The following is an 18,372-nucleotide window of genomic DNA, read 5'->3' on the forward strand; positions in this document are numbered from 1 at the left end:
GTTTTGATTGCGACAAATATTTCCTGCTGATTTCTTTACAGAAATTTCCAGGGCAAACTTTTTCTTCGTTACTCCAGGAAAAAACGTGATTTGGTTCCAATTTTTTTTGAGATGCTGTGTAGTTATGGAAAACAGATCTATATGATGCATTCGGTCTGGAAAATTCCGATCCCGAATTCTCGTCATCTGATGAATCATCTCCATCAGAGCCAGAGTAATCTGGATTAGGTATGATGATACGTTCATCATTTTCATCGGAATCCCATTCCGATTCGGAGTTTGTTGCAATTTTTGAGGCTTTACGCTTTGGAATTTTTTTTTTTATGGGTGTACTCGAAAATTCCCAGGATGACAATGTGGTGAACGTGTGGTTTGATGTCAGAGTGCAATAAAGGTTACGGAATCGTTGGAAATTTATTATTGAAAAACTATGCGCTTTCCGGACAATTTGTCAAGAATAAAAAGTTCTTGTAATCAGCCGAGAAATACGCCTGAATTTTTCCGGAGCGTTTTGAGCAAAATTTTGAATTTTGCAAAAATTGTTCATATGCAAAATCCAAAATTTTGCTCAAAATGCTTCGTAAAAATTCAGGCGTATTCCTTGGCTGATTACAAGAACTTTTTATTCTTGATGATTTATCCGAAAAGCGCATCATTTATTGTAAAAAAATTCATGAATGTTTTCACAAAAATTTTGCCACTAAGACGCCATTTTGAAAATACTAAAACGAAAAATCGATCTTTGAACCATGGATTCTCAAAGTTTAGGCATTTATTCCACCCGTTAGTGAGATTCCAGGTTAATTACAGACTCGAAAAGCTTTGGAAAATGGTTCACAAAAAAAATAGACACGAAAAATCACGTTTTTTTGTTTAAACTGCAATTTGGGATAATAAGAAAATTGTTTGAGAAATTGCATTGGCATCGTCGGAAAGAGGAGATCTTAAGCAATAAAAATATATGTGTCTCAATTTTTTCTAGTGTCTTAGTTATTGGCCGTTGAAAAGCAGTGTACCGGTAGTGGCGTTTTGGCCGTTTAAGAATTAAGATTATTCTAATTTTCTCTACAAATAATAAGTGTTCCTATTGTTATTTATAAATTCAAATTTTAAGGATATTTTTTAATTTGCAGGATTTTCTAAAAGTTGTAGGAAAAATTCAATTCATTAAAAAATATATTTAAACGTTTCGAAAAAATGTCAACAATGATTTTAAATTTAGAAAAATATAAAACCACTTCAAGATTTCTCAATGTTTTGAAATACATTTTTTAAGTTTTTGAAGGATGCTTAAACTGCTTAAAATGGAAATAATTTAACTTCTAATTTAAAAAATTGTTAATTTAAAAAATTTTATTTATCATTTTTTAATTTGTCTAGCTTAAAATTACTTTAAAAAATGTAATTTTGAAAAATTTTAAAGTTCATTGCTTGATTCTTTAATTTAGAGTATTGCAAATGCTAATTTGGATTTATATTTTTGAAATTTAATCTGAATCTTTGAACTCTAAAGTTTATAAAAGTTCTAAATTTTGCAGTTTATCTGCATTTCATTCGAAAAATTTCAATTGAAAAGCGTTAGTACCTGTACCTGAAATGATTTCAAATCATTTACAAGAAGTTTGTGACCCGAAAAAATTGGACTATTCGTAAAGAAATTTTGGTGCAAATACTGAACCAAATTTCCCGGTCTACCCTGAACTTTGCTGCCAAAAGATGAATTTTCATTTCAAAATGACGAATTTTCAACAACATGGCTGAACTGTTAACCAAATAGTTCAATTTCAAAGCCAAAAAGATGATTTTTTAAGAAAATAGTTGAATCTTCAAGATAATAATTATATTTTTAACTAAATAGTAGAATTTTTTCAAAAGATATAAATTCTAGACTAAAAATAGAATCGCAGATTCTTCAATTAAACAAAAATCGGTTTCAATCTTAAAAAATTAATTTCTGTCCATAAGATAACTTTTCTACCGAAAGATGAATTTTCAATCCAAAAGGACGGATTTTCTACCCAAAAAGACAAATTTTCAACAAAACAGTTGGATTCTCGAAAAAAGAGGCCAATTCTGGACCAAAAATATAATAGTAGACCTTTCAAAAAAAAAGTATTAACTTTCAATCAAAAAATAATTTGATTTTCTTATTGAGTTATATTAATTCAGTCCGCATTTAATCGGAAAAACATGAAAAAAGTGAATTTTCTTAAAAACCGGGGAAAACGAGAAAGAACCTTAAATATAATATGATTTTCGATATTTTAATGAAGTTTTATTGCAAAAGTAAACAAAAAATCTAAAAAAATGTCTTGTTTTTAAAAAAATTCCCGGTTTTTCTCGACTTTTTCCTCTTTTTTTAATATTCTGAATTTGTGAATCCTCGATGAGAATAGTATAAAAAATCCGAGCATTTCTGATTATTTTATGCAAGAAAATATTTGTAATCTCATGGACATTGTGATGCGTTTCAGTCCGATTTTGAATGTTCTGGCAACGTTAAATCTTTGATAAGAGATAGTAAATCTTTTAATACTTTATATCAATTTTTCAAATTCTTTTTAACCAAATTTTCGGATTTTTCGTAGATATTTGTAAAAAAAATAAATAAAATTAATTTTTCTCCTTCATTTTCTTATAATTTAATTAATTTTATTTGTTCAATCAGTACTAATCAAGAGAAGGAACCTAAAAAGATCTAATAATATAAAACAAAATAAATACACATAGAATGCAAGTACAGAAGAAAATTGAAATTTTCAAATTAGAAACACTTTTCCTTACCTTTTATCTTCCTTTTACTGCCGAATTTTTCCAAATACGTTATTTCTTTATAAATTTTTTAAATAAAATATACGATTAAAACTTCAGAGTACACAACTGAAGTGAATTTCAGATTTACAATTTTTCTATTCGAACTTTCGAATTTCAGTCATTTCCCGACTCGCATACGTTTTTCACAGTCAATGAATTAAATTTTAAACTTTTAAAACTGAACAATTTTAAATGAAATGCAATTAAACTACTACATAAAATTTGTTTAACTTTCATAAATTATAGAGTTTAAAGATTCAGATTTAGTTCCAAAACTATAAATTCACGTTATCATTTTCAATTCCACAAAATGAAGAATCAATCAATGAATTTAACAATTTTCAAAATTATATATTTTTGCAATGTTAAGATAGAAAGATTAAAAATAGAACGATTATATATTTTTGTAAACTTCTTAAATTAAAAGTTGAATTATTTTTGTTTTAAATAGTTTTAAAATCTTTAAAATTCTTCAAAAAACTTGAAACATCTACATGCTGTCTTACAGTTTTTCAAATTATTTTTAATTTTTTTCAGAACAAATTATTTTTTTTTAATAGAACAATTAAATTTATAACGTTCAAAGTTGAGTTTGTTGTTTAGTTTTGAATAATCAATTTATAATTACTGATTTTAAATTAACAGTCATATATTTCTAAATATTAAGTCAATTTTCTTTTACTCAACTAAAATATGTAATGTTTCAAAAATGGAATTTTTTTTTGACTGAAATAATATTTGAATTTTAATAAAAGCCTTTAATTATGAATACATCATTTTCAAGTTATTTAAAAATTAAAAATAGTTTTAAAAGTTTCAATCGGGAGTTTCATTTGTTTAACTAATAAGGCTTACCAATTGAAACAGTTGATTTTTAACGTTAAAATGTTCGATTTTAAACGCTTTCAATTTTCAATTGTTTAACTTTTCGAAACTGCATTTTAAAATTCTTTTAATTAAAATGTACGCTTAAGAATTAAAAATCTAAAATGGAAAATTTGTAAAGTGAAATATTTGCAAATTATGCATTCTAAAAAAATTGATATCATAATTAAAAAAGATGATAATTTAACTAATTATTTTAAAAATTTAGGAACCGATTTTTTTTTCTAAAAAAATGGTAAAATTTTCAATCAAAAAATAAATTCGCTGCCATTTCCCGGGTTTTCGGGTCTAATAAAATTCCCGTTTTCACGCTCAAGCGGCGACACAATATATTATATAATTTCAACTTCTCGAATAGTGACAAGGACTAATTTAATTTCGTATTCGGTACTACAGATACGCCACATTAAATGAAATGATAACATTAAGGTAATTAATTCCTATTAAAAAATGCTATTAGTCAAATTCTTTTAATCAAATTATATGACCACATAGAAAACAAGTTAATTTAGAATATTTTTAAAGTGAATTAGACCAAATTTCAATTCAGGATTCAAAACTTCTCGAATACAACTAAAATTATTCAAATTATTGCAGAGAATACAAAGAAATTCTAGAAATTCGAATGAATGCAAATGATTTTAAAGAACTTAAAAAAATTCAAACTGAATTAAACATTCAAGCGAATTTAAAAAACTTCAAAAAAATTCTGAAGAATCTAACAAATTATTTAAAAATGAAGACTTCAAAAATATGTAAAATAATTCAACAGAATTTAAATGAATTGAATAATTTTTAGATATACAAATAAGGTAAAGAATTTAAAATAATTTAAAGAATTCAACAGAATTTAAAGAACTCGAAACAATTTCAAAGAGCAGAAGTAATTGAAGATAACTTAATGGCGAATTCAAAAAATTTGAAAGGAATTCAAAATAATTCAAGACGAATTCAAAATATTTGAAGATAATTTATTTTGAATAATTTAGGGAAGAAGAAATTGAAGGTGAATTAAAAAAACTTCAAGGGAATTCAAAATCATTTCAGAGGAATTCACAAGATTTGAAGAGAACTTAAAGAATTTATATAACAGAATTCTAGGGAAATCAAAAGATTTAAAAACAAAATAATGGTTTTTTAATATTGTAAACCAAAAAATTATCATCGGGATTCGGTAACAAGAATACAAGAGAATTTGAAAGAATTCAAGGTAATATGCAAAATAACTCAGAAAAAGGGTCATTTTGCAATCCCTGTCAGAATTTCATTTATTATATTTTTATCTCTCTCACATTTAACTCTCAAACGGTACACTGCCGCGAATTCGCACCATCGTTTTTGAAAATTTGGGAGCATTTGAGCATAGACAGCTGTACGGAATTATCCCCACCACGACAAATATGTTCGAATCCCAAAGTTTCAGGCCCAAGTCCGGTTAGTTCCACCTTCGTTGATCTCTACGAGATAGAAGGAGGAGGAAATCAAATTGGTGCGAATCAACACCTGTGTACCTTTTACATGTTCGTTTCTTGAATGGAAGTATGTTTATGTACATTTCAGTCATCGCAATAACTATTGTCGTCAAAAAAGGTGAATAGGTGACATTTTTTTCTAAAATAGGCGACAAATAGGTGATAAACAAATGTTAAATAAGACAAACAAGTTGTAATTTGTTGTAAGCCGAGAGATGCTCAGAATTGTTTTTCTTTGATTGTGACGGCCACCCTAAAAATGGAGTATTTACATTTCCACTGAGAACTAATTTTCAATTTAAAAAAATAAGAACTATTTTTTTTACAAAACCATTTGATTGTTTACAATATAGTTAAATCCGTTATCGAATTGTTGATTTTTCAAACAAAAAAGATTAAAAGTCTGCATTTTTAAACCATAAACGTTCAATTTTTAACCAAAAAATTAAGCAGATGAATTTCTACTGAGAAAAATTAATTTTCAAATAAAACAACAACTATAAAAACGAACTTTCTACAAAAAAGTTAAATTTTATACCAAATTTTTTTATTTTCAACAAAATAGTTTAATCTTCAACCTAAATAGATATAACTTCAACTATGAAGTTGCATTTTTAACCAAACAAATATGAAATTTCTACCAAAAAGTGAATCTTCTACCATAAAAAAAATGTTCAGTCAAGAATGAAAAATAATGTTAAGCAAATTGTTCAATTTTCAACAAAAAAGATTAATGTTTATCAAAAAATTTTATAGTTGATATTTCCACTGCGAAACTTTAATAAAAAATAAAGAACAGCTAGATTTAACTAAATAGTATATATTTTCCCCATGTCTGGACTTTAACAAACAAAAAATTTATTTTCTATGAAAAAAAGACGAATTTTCCACAAAAAAACATAATTTTTTAACCAAAATGTTGAATTTTTAACCAAAAAAGTTGAAATTTTAACCAAAAATGGAGTAGATAAATTTTCATTGAGAATGAATTTTCAATAAAAACAAAAATGAATGTTCTACAAAACAGTTTAATTTTATACCAATATGTTGAATTTTCAAGCCAAAAAGCCTAATTTTCTATCGAATAATTTAATTTTAAAAACAAGAACATGAAATAAGAACAAAAAAGTTAATTTACAATTAATAAGTTGACTTTTTTAGCAAAATATTTTTTTAAAAAATTTAATTTAACCAAATTTCTTCAATTTTCAAACAAGGAGTAGAATTTTTAATGAATAATTTTTTTGGTTCAAAATTCTACTTTTTGGTTACAAATTTTACTATTTAGAAAAAGAATTAACTATTTTATTGAAAATTAAAGTCTTTTGTTGAAAAGTAATCGTTTTTAAACGAAAAATTATATTGTGTGACAGAAAATTAATTTTTTTAAATTGAAAATTCATATTTTTTGGTTGAAAATTGATCTTTTTTTATTGAAAATGAATTCTTTTTATTTGAAAAGACTATTATTGTATTTTTGTTTAATAAATAACCTCTTTTACTTAAAAGACATACTTTTTGTGAAAAATTTATCTTTTGGTAGAAAAATCTTTTTTTTTTTAGTTGTTGAAAATTCACCTTTTATATTTGAAAGTTAATAATTTTTATTGAAAAGTGTACTATTATATTTTTGGTGTTTGGTTCAAAATTCTACAAATTGTTTAAAAGTTTATTTATTTTATTGAAAATTGAACTAGGTTCTTGAAAAGTCACCTTTTTTGTTTAAAATTAACCTCTTCGTTCGAAAAATCTATTTCAATTGAAAGTTAGTTCTTTTTATCAAAAACAAAAAAAAAGTATTATATTTCTTTTTAAGAATTAATCTGAATTCAACTATTTTGTTAAAAAGTCATATTTGTTTATCGAACATTGATATTTTTTGGATTAAAAATTCTTTTTTACTTTAAAAATCGTCTTTTTGGGTGAAAAATTCAACTATTTGCTAAAAAAATCACCTTTTGTCTAAAAATTCATCTCTTGGTTAAAAATTCTACTATTTGGTTGAAAATGTAACTGTTTTGTTTAAAAGTCATCTTCTTTGGTTAAAAATTGATCCTTTTGGATTGAAAGCTAATTATTTTTATTTGAAAAAAATTCTATTTTTATATTAAAATTAATCTAAATTCAACTATTTTCTTAAAAAGTAATCTTTTTATCAAAATTTCAACTGATTTATTAAACACTTGTATTTTTGGATAGAAAATGAATCCTTTCGGTGTAAAAATCCTAATTTGTTAGAAAATCATATTTTTAGTTGAAAATTCGTCTTTCTTGCTTCAAAATTAAACTGGCTTGTAAAATATTCATACTTTCAAATTAAAAATTAAAAATGATGTTTGAAAATCCAACTCTTCCTTGTTGAAGTTTAATATTTTTCGTTTGAAAATTCGATCATTTGGTTCAAGATTCGTCGATTAGGAAAGTGTATTAAAAACTGTATTTGGTGTGCAAATTTTAATTTTAAATAAAATTATACTTTTTCAACTGAAAAAGGTGACAAACGATGAGAAGCCCCAAAATAGGAGAAAAAGGTGACAAATTCCTAAAAATAGGTGACAAAAAGTGAATAGGTGAGGTGAATATAATTGTTGCATTACTTTCATTTGCCTTCCTTTATAAGTGTAAATCATGCATTTGAAAATACCCCAACTTTGACCTGCAGAGAAAAATACTAGATTCACATTATCGGCATAAAAAATATTTTCTCATGATTGTGTGCTCCTTTAACTGCAAAATCCCGCAAAGTGTAATTAATTTGAATAAACTGCGGAGAAATAGCGAATTTTTTCCAAAAAAGTGATTTTTAAAAAATGCCGCTTTATTTGTAACAAATTATCATGGGGAAAATGAATGATTATCTAAATTTCTATAGAATCTTTAGATTCAGCAGGAAATTTCATACAAAAAAAAACATGTGTTTAACATTTTTCTAGACTTAATCTTCTTTTATATATTCGAAGTTGAAAATGCAAAGGCCAGATTCGCACCAGTGTACCTTTAGTAGGGCGTTCTTCTAAATATAAAAGAATATTCGAACCCGCATTGAAGGAAAATTTATTATTTTTCTAACACCAGTAAAATACAATTCTACACAAAATACTATTATTTTGCACAAAATAATAAACCATTTCTAAATTATAAACAAGAAAGCGCAAAATTCGCCCTCAATTTGAATATCTCATCTTCATCAATTCCAATTTCACTAACAAATTTTTCTATCAGCTCAATTTTATTTTTACTCTCCAAAGTCAAAAACAGCGACTTCATACACGAAATAAAAGAATTCCTCTTTGTAATCGTCTTCCGAAAAACCTCATGATTAATAATCATTTTCAGACTTTTCAAGTCTTCAATATTCAACAACTTGGAGAAAATCGACCAATCTCGTTTCCCCGCCACCAAAATTTTACTACTCTCAGGAATTTTCTCCCAAGTTTCATGCAAGATATTTTGATATCTAGTTCCTTCAACACACTCATACAGCGCAAAATCGTTTTTCATCAAACCCACAATCGCTTGTATCAAATAAAAAAATTTCGTTTCATAATTATCAACGTCTCTATTTGTCGAATTTTCATAAAACTCTAAAATTCGATCAAAAACTGGCGTGAAAAATTCTTCCCACGGCCAATTTTTCAACAGCATTTCTAATATAAAGAATTCCTCATAACTCAGACTGATATTTTGTTCAACGCTCAACTTTGTTAACAAAAAAATTAAAATTTCCGCATACTCTGGTTCTTCACTTTTGCCCTTTGCCGTGTGCAATGCAAATTCAACATTTCTCTGCCGCTGCTCGTCGCTCAATTTATTCCAGAAATATTTAACACCTAATTCCAAACCTTCAAGTACCGAAACCCTAAACATATTTTCCTCGGTGCTGTGACTATCCGCGAAAATATAGAGCCAGGCGATTCTCCTCTCGTTAAATTCGTCATTTTCAAAACGTCCCTCAGCTCTGAGTCTTTCGATTCTCACTCTTTCCGTAACAGCCATCGTTGAAATAAAATTGCGACGCATGTCGTCTAAAAGAACATTTTTCCAATACGCGATAAGATTGTACTTTGACATTGTATAAATAGTTTCCGAGTAAAACTCGTTAGTTTTTACGTAATCGGGTATTTCAATCCATAAGTTTGGAATATAATCTTCCATGCAAAAAATACAGGCCATATTAAAAAGTTGTGAAGATTTTAATTTTCTCGTCTGGACCCAATGTTCAAATATTTTTCTTTTGTCTATCGTTCCAAAGTGGGTCCAGAAAATTTCCGAGGTACAAATTATGTCGAATTTGAGAATTTTCGTTACATATTTTGTCCAATTGAATATTTGTAATCCAATGGATTTCGTAACATGTTTTATACTGTGGCTTAACTTTGCTGGAAGCGATACATTCTTGAGAAAAGATAAAACTTTTTTCGTTACTTTATTCCAGCCAATTGAATTGTCGTTTTCCTCGTACCTATTGTAGTTTTTTTGGAAAAAGAGAAGGACTTTTTGCCTTATTTCTTCCTTTTCCCAGAGATTTGTGGCTATTTTGACGACGCAGAGACGTTGGAGACTTATTTCGAAATTAAAATCGAGTCTCTCTTCTTCCATCTTTTTTTGAAAAATAATGCGGATTTTTGGAAAATAGCTTCCTGGTCCTTTTCTGGAATGGTTATTTTCATTTTTTATATATTTTTCCAGCATTTTTGTTTCTTAAATTCGCGGTTGAATTCGTAATCGAAGAATTTTTAGGGTTTTTTTCTGAATGTTTGAATTTTCAGGGACACAGAATCAGCAGAAAGGAAAATATCGACGATTTAGGGCCATTCGAAATGTAAAAATTTAAAATTGGAGTCTTTCCAATTTAGGAATATACGATTTAAACATTTTTATTTTAGAAAAATGTATTTTATTTACCTTCAATCTTCCTTGAAGAAAATGGATTTTTTTCTGTTCTCCTGGGTCTTTCAGGAAACTTAAACATAAAGAAACAAATTGCTAATACTTTTTAACTTTTAAATTACTTATGAATTATTAATTAAAATATATAGTATTTTTTGGGCAAATTATGAGTATCTGAATTATAAAAATTGTAAATACTGACAAAAAATAATACAATTTTTTTGTTAGAAATGTACAAGTTTTTAATCTAATACAGGTATTTTATCTTTTTCTTTCTTATTTTCATACAATTTCTCACCCTCTTTGAAAATCCGTTGGGAAATTTCAAAGTTTTTTTGTCTCTCTTTTGTTCTTGATTCTTCCTAACATAAATTGTTCATATAATTTTCGCTAGATTTGAGCAAAGTATAAAATCCTTTAATAATAATTTTTTCTCAACAATACAATTTTATGGTGTCATAAAAAACAAATAAAAACATAATTTAACAATTTCAACAACTTAAAATAAATGTTCGTCGAAGTCGGTATTTTAAAAATAATTTCATTTTTTTCATCACACCCTAAAATGTTATTAAAAAAAATAAATCTTCTACGATTTTATACATTTTTGCATAAATGTCGAAAATAACGCGAAATAAAACAAAATTGTTGAAAAACATTTTTCTAGAACCTTTTAGGAGAAACCATTTCGGTCCTTTGATTTTTTTACAGTTTGTAATTTTGAGAAAAAATGTAAATTTTCGATTTTTATACAAATCAAAATTCTTTGCAGCGGATTTCAAAAGAGGACGAAAAATTCTATCAGAATCATGAAGAAACAGACACATAATTATATTAGAATAAAAAATATCACCCTTTCAAACAAAAATTTGGATCATTTTTTGACATTTCCGCGTTTTTCAATTTCTAAAATTCATAATTTTGTAGAAAAAAATAACAAAAGGACATATTTAAGTGGCAAATTTGAAGTTTTTTAAGAGATTTAAAAATATTACTACGAATTTTAAGGAATTTCGCAAAATTTCGAGGATTTTAAGGAATTTCAAGAGATTAAAAAATTGTCAAAGTATTTCAAAGAATTTTGTAGGATTTCTAAAGATTTCAAGATAATTCTAGTAAACTTTGGAAAATAAAGTAAATTAATTTTGATGGGATTCCTATCGATTTCAAGGAATTTTAAGGTATTTTAAGGTATTTCAAGGAATTTCACAAAATTCGTCGATTTTATTAAATCTCCAAGGATTTCAAGAAATTTAAAAGATTTCTAGACATTTAAATAATTTAAAAAATAAATACAATTTAATGAATAAGTTTAGTCTAAATTATACTTCAGGGCCTTTAAGGGATTTATACTTTTTCTAATAGATTTTTACATTTTTCCAAAGATTTCAAGTATTTTAATGAATTCTAAAAAATTTCAAGAGATATAAAAAAGTTAAGAGATATCTAGCGAACTTTGAAAATACTAAGTTCAATCAAATTTAAGGGGATTCCTAATGATTCCAAAGATTTCACGGGATTTTAAGATATTTCAAGGGATTTCACAAAGAGTCAAAGATTTTATTAAATCTCCAAGGATTTTAAAGAATTTCAAATATTTTTATTTTTATTATATTACACTCCTTTTAAATGATTTATATTTTTATAAATGGATTTTTACATTTTCCAAGTATTTCAAGGGATTCCAAGATATTCCAACGATTTTATGTGATATAAAAAATGTCGAGGGATTTCAAAGAATTTTGTCTAATTTTAAAAGCTCTAAAGGGATTTCTAGAAATCTTAAGATTTCAAAGATTTCTAGGGATTTTACTTAAGATATTTTAACGGACTTAAATATTTCTTCAAAGGTGTCAAAGAATTTCAAGGGAATCCACAATCTCGAAAAATAATACTCACGAAAGTGTAGAATTTTCGAAAAATAAAATACCCCGAATCATAAAATTCCCGAATATAATAAATTACAAATTTTTTTATGAATGCAGTAATCACAGTACCTACTGTCGTCAAAAAAGGTGAATAGGTGACATTTTTTTCTAAAATAGGTAGCAAGTAGGTGATGAAAAAAATTTTTTCTTCGATTAAAATGGCCACCCTGAAAAATGGAGAATTTCCACTGAGAACTAATTTTCAATTAAAAAAAAAAAAAAACAATTTTTTTTACAAGTACATTTCAATTTTTTACCTCTTAGTTAAATCCGTTACCAAATGGTTAAATTTTCAAGCAAAAAAGATAAATAGTCTGCATTTTTGAACCATAAAAGTTCAACTTTTAACCAAAAAATTAAGTAGATAAATTTCTATCAAGAAAATTAATTTTCAATTTAAAAAACAGCAATAAACACGAATTTTCTACAAAAATGTTGAATTTTATACCAAACAGTTGAATTTTATACCTAATTTTTCAATTTTCAATAAAATAGTCTAATCCTCAACAAAAATAGATAAATCTTCAACTAAGAAGTTGCATTTTTAGCCAAAAACTCAAAAAGAGATGAAGTTTCTACCAAAAAATGAATTTTCTACCAAGAAAAATTTATCAGTCAAGAATGAAAAATAATGTTAACCAAATTGTTGAATTTTCAACAAAAAATATTAATATTGATCAAAAAATGTTGTAGTTGATATTTCCACAACAAAATTTTAATTAAAAACAAAAAACAGTTTTTTGAATTTTCGAACCAAAAAGACTAAGTCTCTATAGAACAATTTAATTTTGAAAACGAGAACATGAAATAACAACAAAAAAGTTTATTTACAATTAATCAGTCGACTTTTTTAACAAAATATTTCAATTTGCAGTTAAAAACACCATTATTTTAACAAAAAGAATGGTTAATTCTATTTTTTAACCAAAAAACGTATTTACAACTAAAATTATGAACCTTTAACGAAAAAAAATGAAAAAATTCGTTCAACTTTCAACCAAGTAGTGGATTTTTTAATAAATCATTTTTTTGGTTCAAAATTCTATTATTTAGTTAAATATTTAATTAGTTTGTTGAAAATTAAAGTCTTTTGTTAGAAAGTAATCGTTTTTGGTCGAATATTTATATTGTTTGGTTGAAAATTTATCTCTTTTGGTTGAAAATTAATTCTTTTTATTTAAAAAGTCTATTATTGTATTTTTGTTTCAGAAATAATCTCTTTGAATTAAAAAACATACTTTTTGTGAAAATTCAAAGATTGTTTTGAAAAATTTATAGTTTTTGGTCGAAAATTTATACTTTTGTAAAAAATTCATAGTTTTTTATCGAAAATTTATCTTTTTTGATCGAAAATTAATTCCTTTTATTTAAAAAGTTTATTATTGTATTTTTGTTTAAGAAATAATCGCTTTTACTGAAAAAACATACTTTTTGTACAAATTCAGCGATTTTTTTTTAAAAACTCATCGTTTTTGGTCAAAAATTTACATTTATTAGAAAATTAATATTTTTTGGTTAAAAATTTATCTTTTGTTGGAAATATCTTCTTTTTTAGGAGTTCCAAATTCACCTTTTATGTTAGAGAGTTAATCATTTTTATTGAAGTCTAATATTATAATTTTGGTATTTATTTCAAAACTCCACAAATTCGTTGAAAGTTTTATTATTTTATTGAAAATTCCACTGGTTTCTTAAAAAATCACCTTTCTTTCTTTAAAATTAATCTCTTGGTTCCAAAAAGCTATTATTTGGTTCAAAATTGATCTTTTTTTAGTGAAAGCTAGTTCTTTTGAGCAAAAACAGCACAAAAAAGTACCATATTTCTGTTCCAGAATTAATCTGAATTCAATTCTTTTGTTAAAAAGACATATTTTTTGTCGAAAATTCATCCTTTTTAGATTGAAATTTCTCTTTTACTTGAAAAATCATCTTTTTGGGTGGCAAATTCAAATATTTTTGCTAAAAAAATTAATTTTTGGCTAAAAATTCATCTCTTGTTTAGAAATTCTACCATTTGGTTGAAAATTCAACTATTTTCTTAAAAAGTAATTTTTTTAATCAAAATTTCAACTGATTTATTGAACACTTGTATTTTTGGATAGAAAATCTTATATTTTTAGTTGGAAATTCGTTTTCCTTGCTTCAAAAATGAAGTGACTTGTAAAATATTCATATTTTCAAGTTAAAAATTAAAAATGATGTTTAAAAATGCAACTCTTCCTGGTTGAAGTTTAATCTTTTTTGTTTGAAAATTCGATCATTTGGTTCAAGATTCGTCGATTAGGAAAGTTCAATAAAAACTGTATTTGATGTGCAAGTTATAATTTTGAATAAAATTGTACTTTTTCAACTGAAAAAAGGTGACAAAAGGTGAATAGGTAACAGTCTGTGACGACTGTGAATGAAACAATTTTAGTTGTAATAATTTAATTAATTTTATATATAGAAAAATTAAATTGTTTAAATTCGAGAATTGTCTACTTTGGATATTTCAAAATTCCGCAATTTTCTTATTCAGGAATTTTTAAATTCGAGAATATTATAAACTTTACGAGAATTTTCCAATTCTTAAATTTTATTACTCGGGAATTTTCCAATTTGGAAATATTATTATTCAGAAATTTTCCAATTAGGAAATTTTATTATTCGGGAATTTTATTATTTGGGACTTTTCTAATTGAGGAATTTCACAGAATCCCGAATTTTATTTGTCGAGATTTTTCAGTAGTCCCATAAATTGTTCCCTGGTATTTTCTCTACATTTTACATTATTTCCTTCAATATTTCTATACTATTTATTCTAATCTTGCTTTTCCTATATAATGATTTTCTGTACTGAATTTCTTATAATATTATTAAATCTTCCAGACAAGCTATTTCAAATAATATTTAATTTGTAATGTTATTGTTTCATGCCACTAAAAAATTTAGGAAGAATTCCAGGCCTCAGGCTCACTTAAGAGATCAAAAATAGTGTAAATAGTGTCAAAAATTTTTAAAATAGTGTCCTACAATTTTTCAAGTATCAAAAATAAACTTCAATTATTATTTTAAATTTTGTTAGGCTATAAATTATCTCATTTTTACACACTTAAATTACAAATGAATTAATAGAACTAAATAAGAAAATCCTAATATTTTTGTTTGAAAATTCATTCTTTTCAGGTGAAATATCTATTCCATTTCTGGTTAAACATGTGGTTTAAAAAGTCATAAATCTTGTTTGAAAATTCAACTTTTTTCTTTAAAAATGTTTTTTTTTCGTATGAAAATTCTTCTATTTTATTGAAGATCCATCCTTTTTATTTAAAAATGCATCTCTTTCTTTAGAAATATCACCTTTTTTTTGTTAAAAATGCAAAAGTCTGTTTAAAAATGAATCTGTTTCGATTGAAATTTAAAGTTTTTGTTAAAAATTCACATTTTTGGATTGAAAATTCCACTGTTTTGCAGAAAAGTAATTGTTTCGGCTCGAAAATTAAACAATTTGGTTTAAAATTGATTTATTTTGTTTAAAAATTCAACTCCTTGGTTAAAAATTAAACTATTTTTTTTTATTTAATTCTTAATTGGTTAAAGATACATAATTGTAGTTGAAAATTCGTATTTTTTCGTTAATACGTAGTTTTTTTTAACTGAAAATTTAACAGTTTTGTAGACATTTTAAATGATTGGTTGTGAATTAACTGTTTTTTTTATTCATCTTTTTGGATTGAATATTCAACAGTTTGGTATGAAAATCCATTTTTTTGGTAAAAAATTAAAATGTCTTGTGGAAATTTTGTTTATTCGGTGAAAAATAATTCTCTTGAATGAATATGTAAATGCTTCAATTTTGGTTAAAAATTGATCTTTTGGATGAAAAATTCAAATATTTATTTTACGAATTTTAAAAACGAAAAAAAGCTGAATTAAAAATTTATCAAAAAAATTTGGTCTAATATCGCATCCATTTTTCTAAATATTTAGATAAAAATGTATTAAATTTGTTTAAAAAATCGTCTTTTTTGTAGAAAGTTAATCTTTCTGAATGCAAATTCAACTTTTTTTTAATTTATGTTTGTTTTTTTAGAAAATCTATTTTCAACTGTTTTTTTTTAAATTTTTTTAAATTATGAACGACTATATTTTTGGTTGAAAAATCATCTTATTATGTTATAAATTCAACTTCTTAGTTAAAATTGGACTACTTTCTTAAAAGTTCCTTTTTTTGATTGAAGATACATGATTTTAGTTGATTTTTTTTTCATTAAAAAGTAATTTTTTTAATGAAAATTTTACCATTTTGTTGGAAATTCAACAAATTGCTGTTGTAAATTAACTTTTTTTTGAAAATTTATATTCTCAGATTTAAAATATTAAGTTTTTATAGAAAATTTGTCGTTTTTGTTTGAAAATTCAAGAACTTAACATAAAGTTCAATTTTTTAATAAAAAATTTAAATGTTTTGTGTACAATTCGTTTTTTCAATGAAAATTAATTCTCCTGAATGAAAATTTAACTTTTCCAGTCTTGGTTGAAAATTCGTCTTTGTTAGTTTAAATCCAACTTCTTTATTTTTGTGATAAATTTTTTTTATATAAACTATTATATTCTTCGTTGAAAATAGATATTTTAGGTTATAATCTCAACTCCTTTTTTATTTTAGATACATAACTTTATTTGTCAATTTTGTTTGTTAAAAAGTAGTTTTTATGACTTGAAAATTTAACAGATTGGTTGTAAATTAAATTTTTTTTTTGAAATTTATATTCTCAGATTGAAATTTTTAATTTTTTATAGAACATTTTTAAAATTTCTTTCAAAATTCAACAATTTGGAATAAAATTCAATTTGTTCGTAAAAAATTTAACTTTCCTGCAGAAAATTCTTTTATTAATTTAAAACTAACTCTGCTAGAGAAAATTTAACTAGTCCATTCTTGGTTGAAATTTGATCTTTTTGGTTTAAAAACTCAACTATTTACTTAAAAATTCAAGTGAATATTTTTTTGGAAAATTACTGTCTTATTTTTTTTAATATGAACTATTACATTTTTACTGAAAATAATAGTTTTACATTATAAACTCATCTACTTGGTTGAAACTTGAACCAACTTGAACTAATTTTCTAATACAATAGAAACAATTTTTTCTCTGCTAAAAAGTACTTTTTTCAACTTAAAACTTAACTATTTCGTTAAAAATTCAACTAATTTGTTTTTGAATACACGTTTTTCTAGAAAATTCATATTCTTAGGTTAAGGATTTAATTTTTTTATACAAAAAACTTCTTTTTGGCTTAAAAATTCAACAGTTTGGTATAAAATTCCACTTTTTGTTTAAAAATTTAACTGTTTTGTAGAAAATTAATTTCATTCATTTAAAAATAATTATTCTCCACCATAAAAATGTAGCTGGTTCACTTTTGGTTTGAAAATTGATCATTTTGGTTTGAAAATTCAACTATTTGGTTAAAAATGTATGTGCGTATTTTGTTGAAATTTTTCCTTTCTGGAGTGAAATTAATCTTCTTGGTTTAAAATGCAAATATTTGGTTAAAAATTCATGAATTATTGGAGAATTCATCTTTTATGTAGAACATAAATCGTTTGGATTCGAATTTCATATTTTAGGTTGAAGATTCAACACTTTCAAGGAAATTTTGTGCAATTTTTTTCGAAATAGAAGCAAAATAGTGTCATCGTTAAAAAAAATCGAATAGTGTGGTGAGTCCGAGGCCTGGAATTCCTTGAAAAAATGTTCAAAAACACGATTTCAATCAATAAAAAAACGTTTTATATTATAAATTGTTCACGCCGCATATCAAAACAAATCACACCACTGATAACACTGAGATTAAAACTGCAAACTGTATTTGTAAAAAAATATTCTTTCAATCGACTTTCTTTTTTTTTTCTGGTTTTAAGTACATTTGTAGGTTATGTGTGACCAATTTGTTTACTGCATTTACTCACTTGTTGGGCTCTTAAGAAGATCCTTGAAGAACATTGTGGAGAAAATGATAACTCTTATCACATGGAAGAAATATCCAAAACTGGAGTTGAAATTGCCCAGGAAGACCAAGAAAAACCGCCAGGATAGTTTACGTTGTAATTCGCTCGTCCCATTTATCCTTCATCCTTATGATCCTTATATTGCCGAAGTCAAATCAGTCAAATTTCCAAAGGGTTTTCCAAGTGACGAATCATGTTTGGAATTCGTGATTCGGAAATACCCTGTGATATCATCGGATCAGTGATCCCAGATCTGAAACGAGATGCGGTCCAATACTATGACAGTGCTATGTCCGTGTGAATATAGTAGGAGACGCTGTAAATGACTGAGTTGCGCGCGCAACCAATTTCTCCTCTTCTGAATTTGAAAACTCGAAGATGCACGATT

General features: G+C 25.4%; 1 protein-coding gene across 5 annotated transcripts in view; it reads right to left on the reverse strand.

Moving 5' to 3' along the window:
• The window catches only part of LOC117172464, an 88,219-nt gene that overhangs the window by 13,799 nt on the left and 56,048 nt on the right, over positions 1–18,372 (reverse strand). For 3 of the 5 annotated variants that reach the window (XR_004467025.1, XM_033360420.1, XM_033360419.1), the window contains exons 1-2: positions 17,946–18,253; positions 10,077–10,134 (exon numbers count right to left, since the gene is read on the reverse strand). The exons of 1 other annotated variant lie outside the window; for it this stretch is intronic. Coding sequence is in view for 1 of the 4 variants with exons in the window: in XM_033360422.1 (XP_033216313.1) it covers positions 8,307–9,770 (1,464 nt within the window). In the remaining 3 variants the exon portion in view is untranslated. Of the gene's footprint in view, positions 1–8,209; positions 9,823–10,076; positions 10,135–17,945; positions 18,254–18,372 lie in introns of those variants that run through there. One more of the 5 variants, XM_033360422.1, reaches the window with a different exon arrangement.

This window comes from Belonocnema kinseyi, chromosome 5 (assembly GCF_010883055.1).
Source record: "Belonocnema kinseyi isolate 2016_QV_RU_SX_M_011 chromosome 5, B_treatae_v1, whole genome shotgun sequence".
In the NCBI taxonomy this organism is placed as follows: domain Eukaryota; kingdom Metazoa; phylum Arthropoda; class Insecta; order Hymenoptera; family Cynipidae; genus Belonocnema; species Belonocnema kinseyi.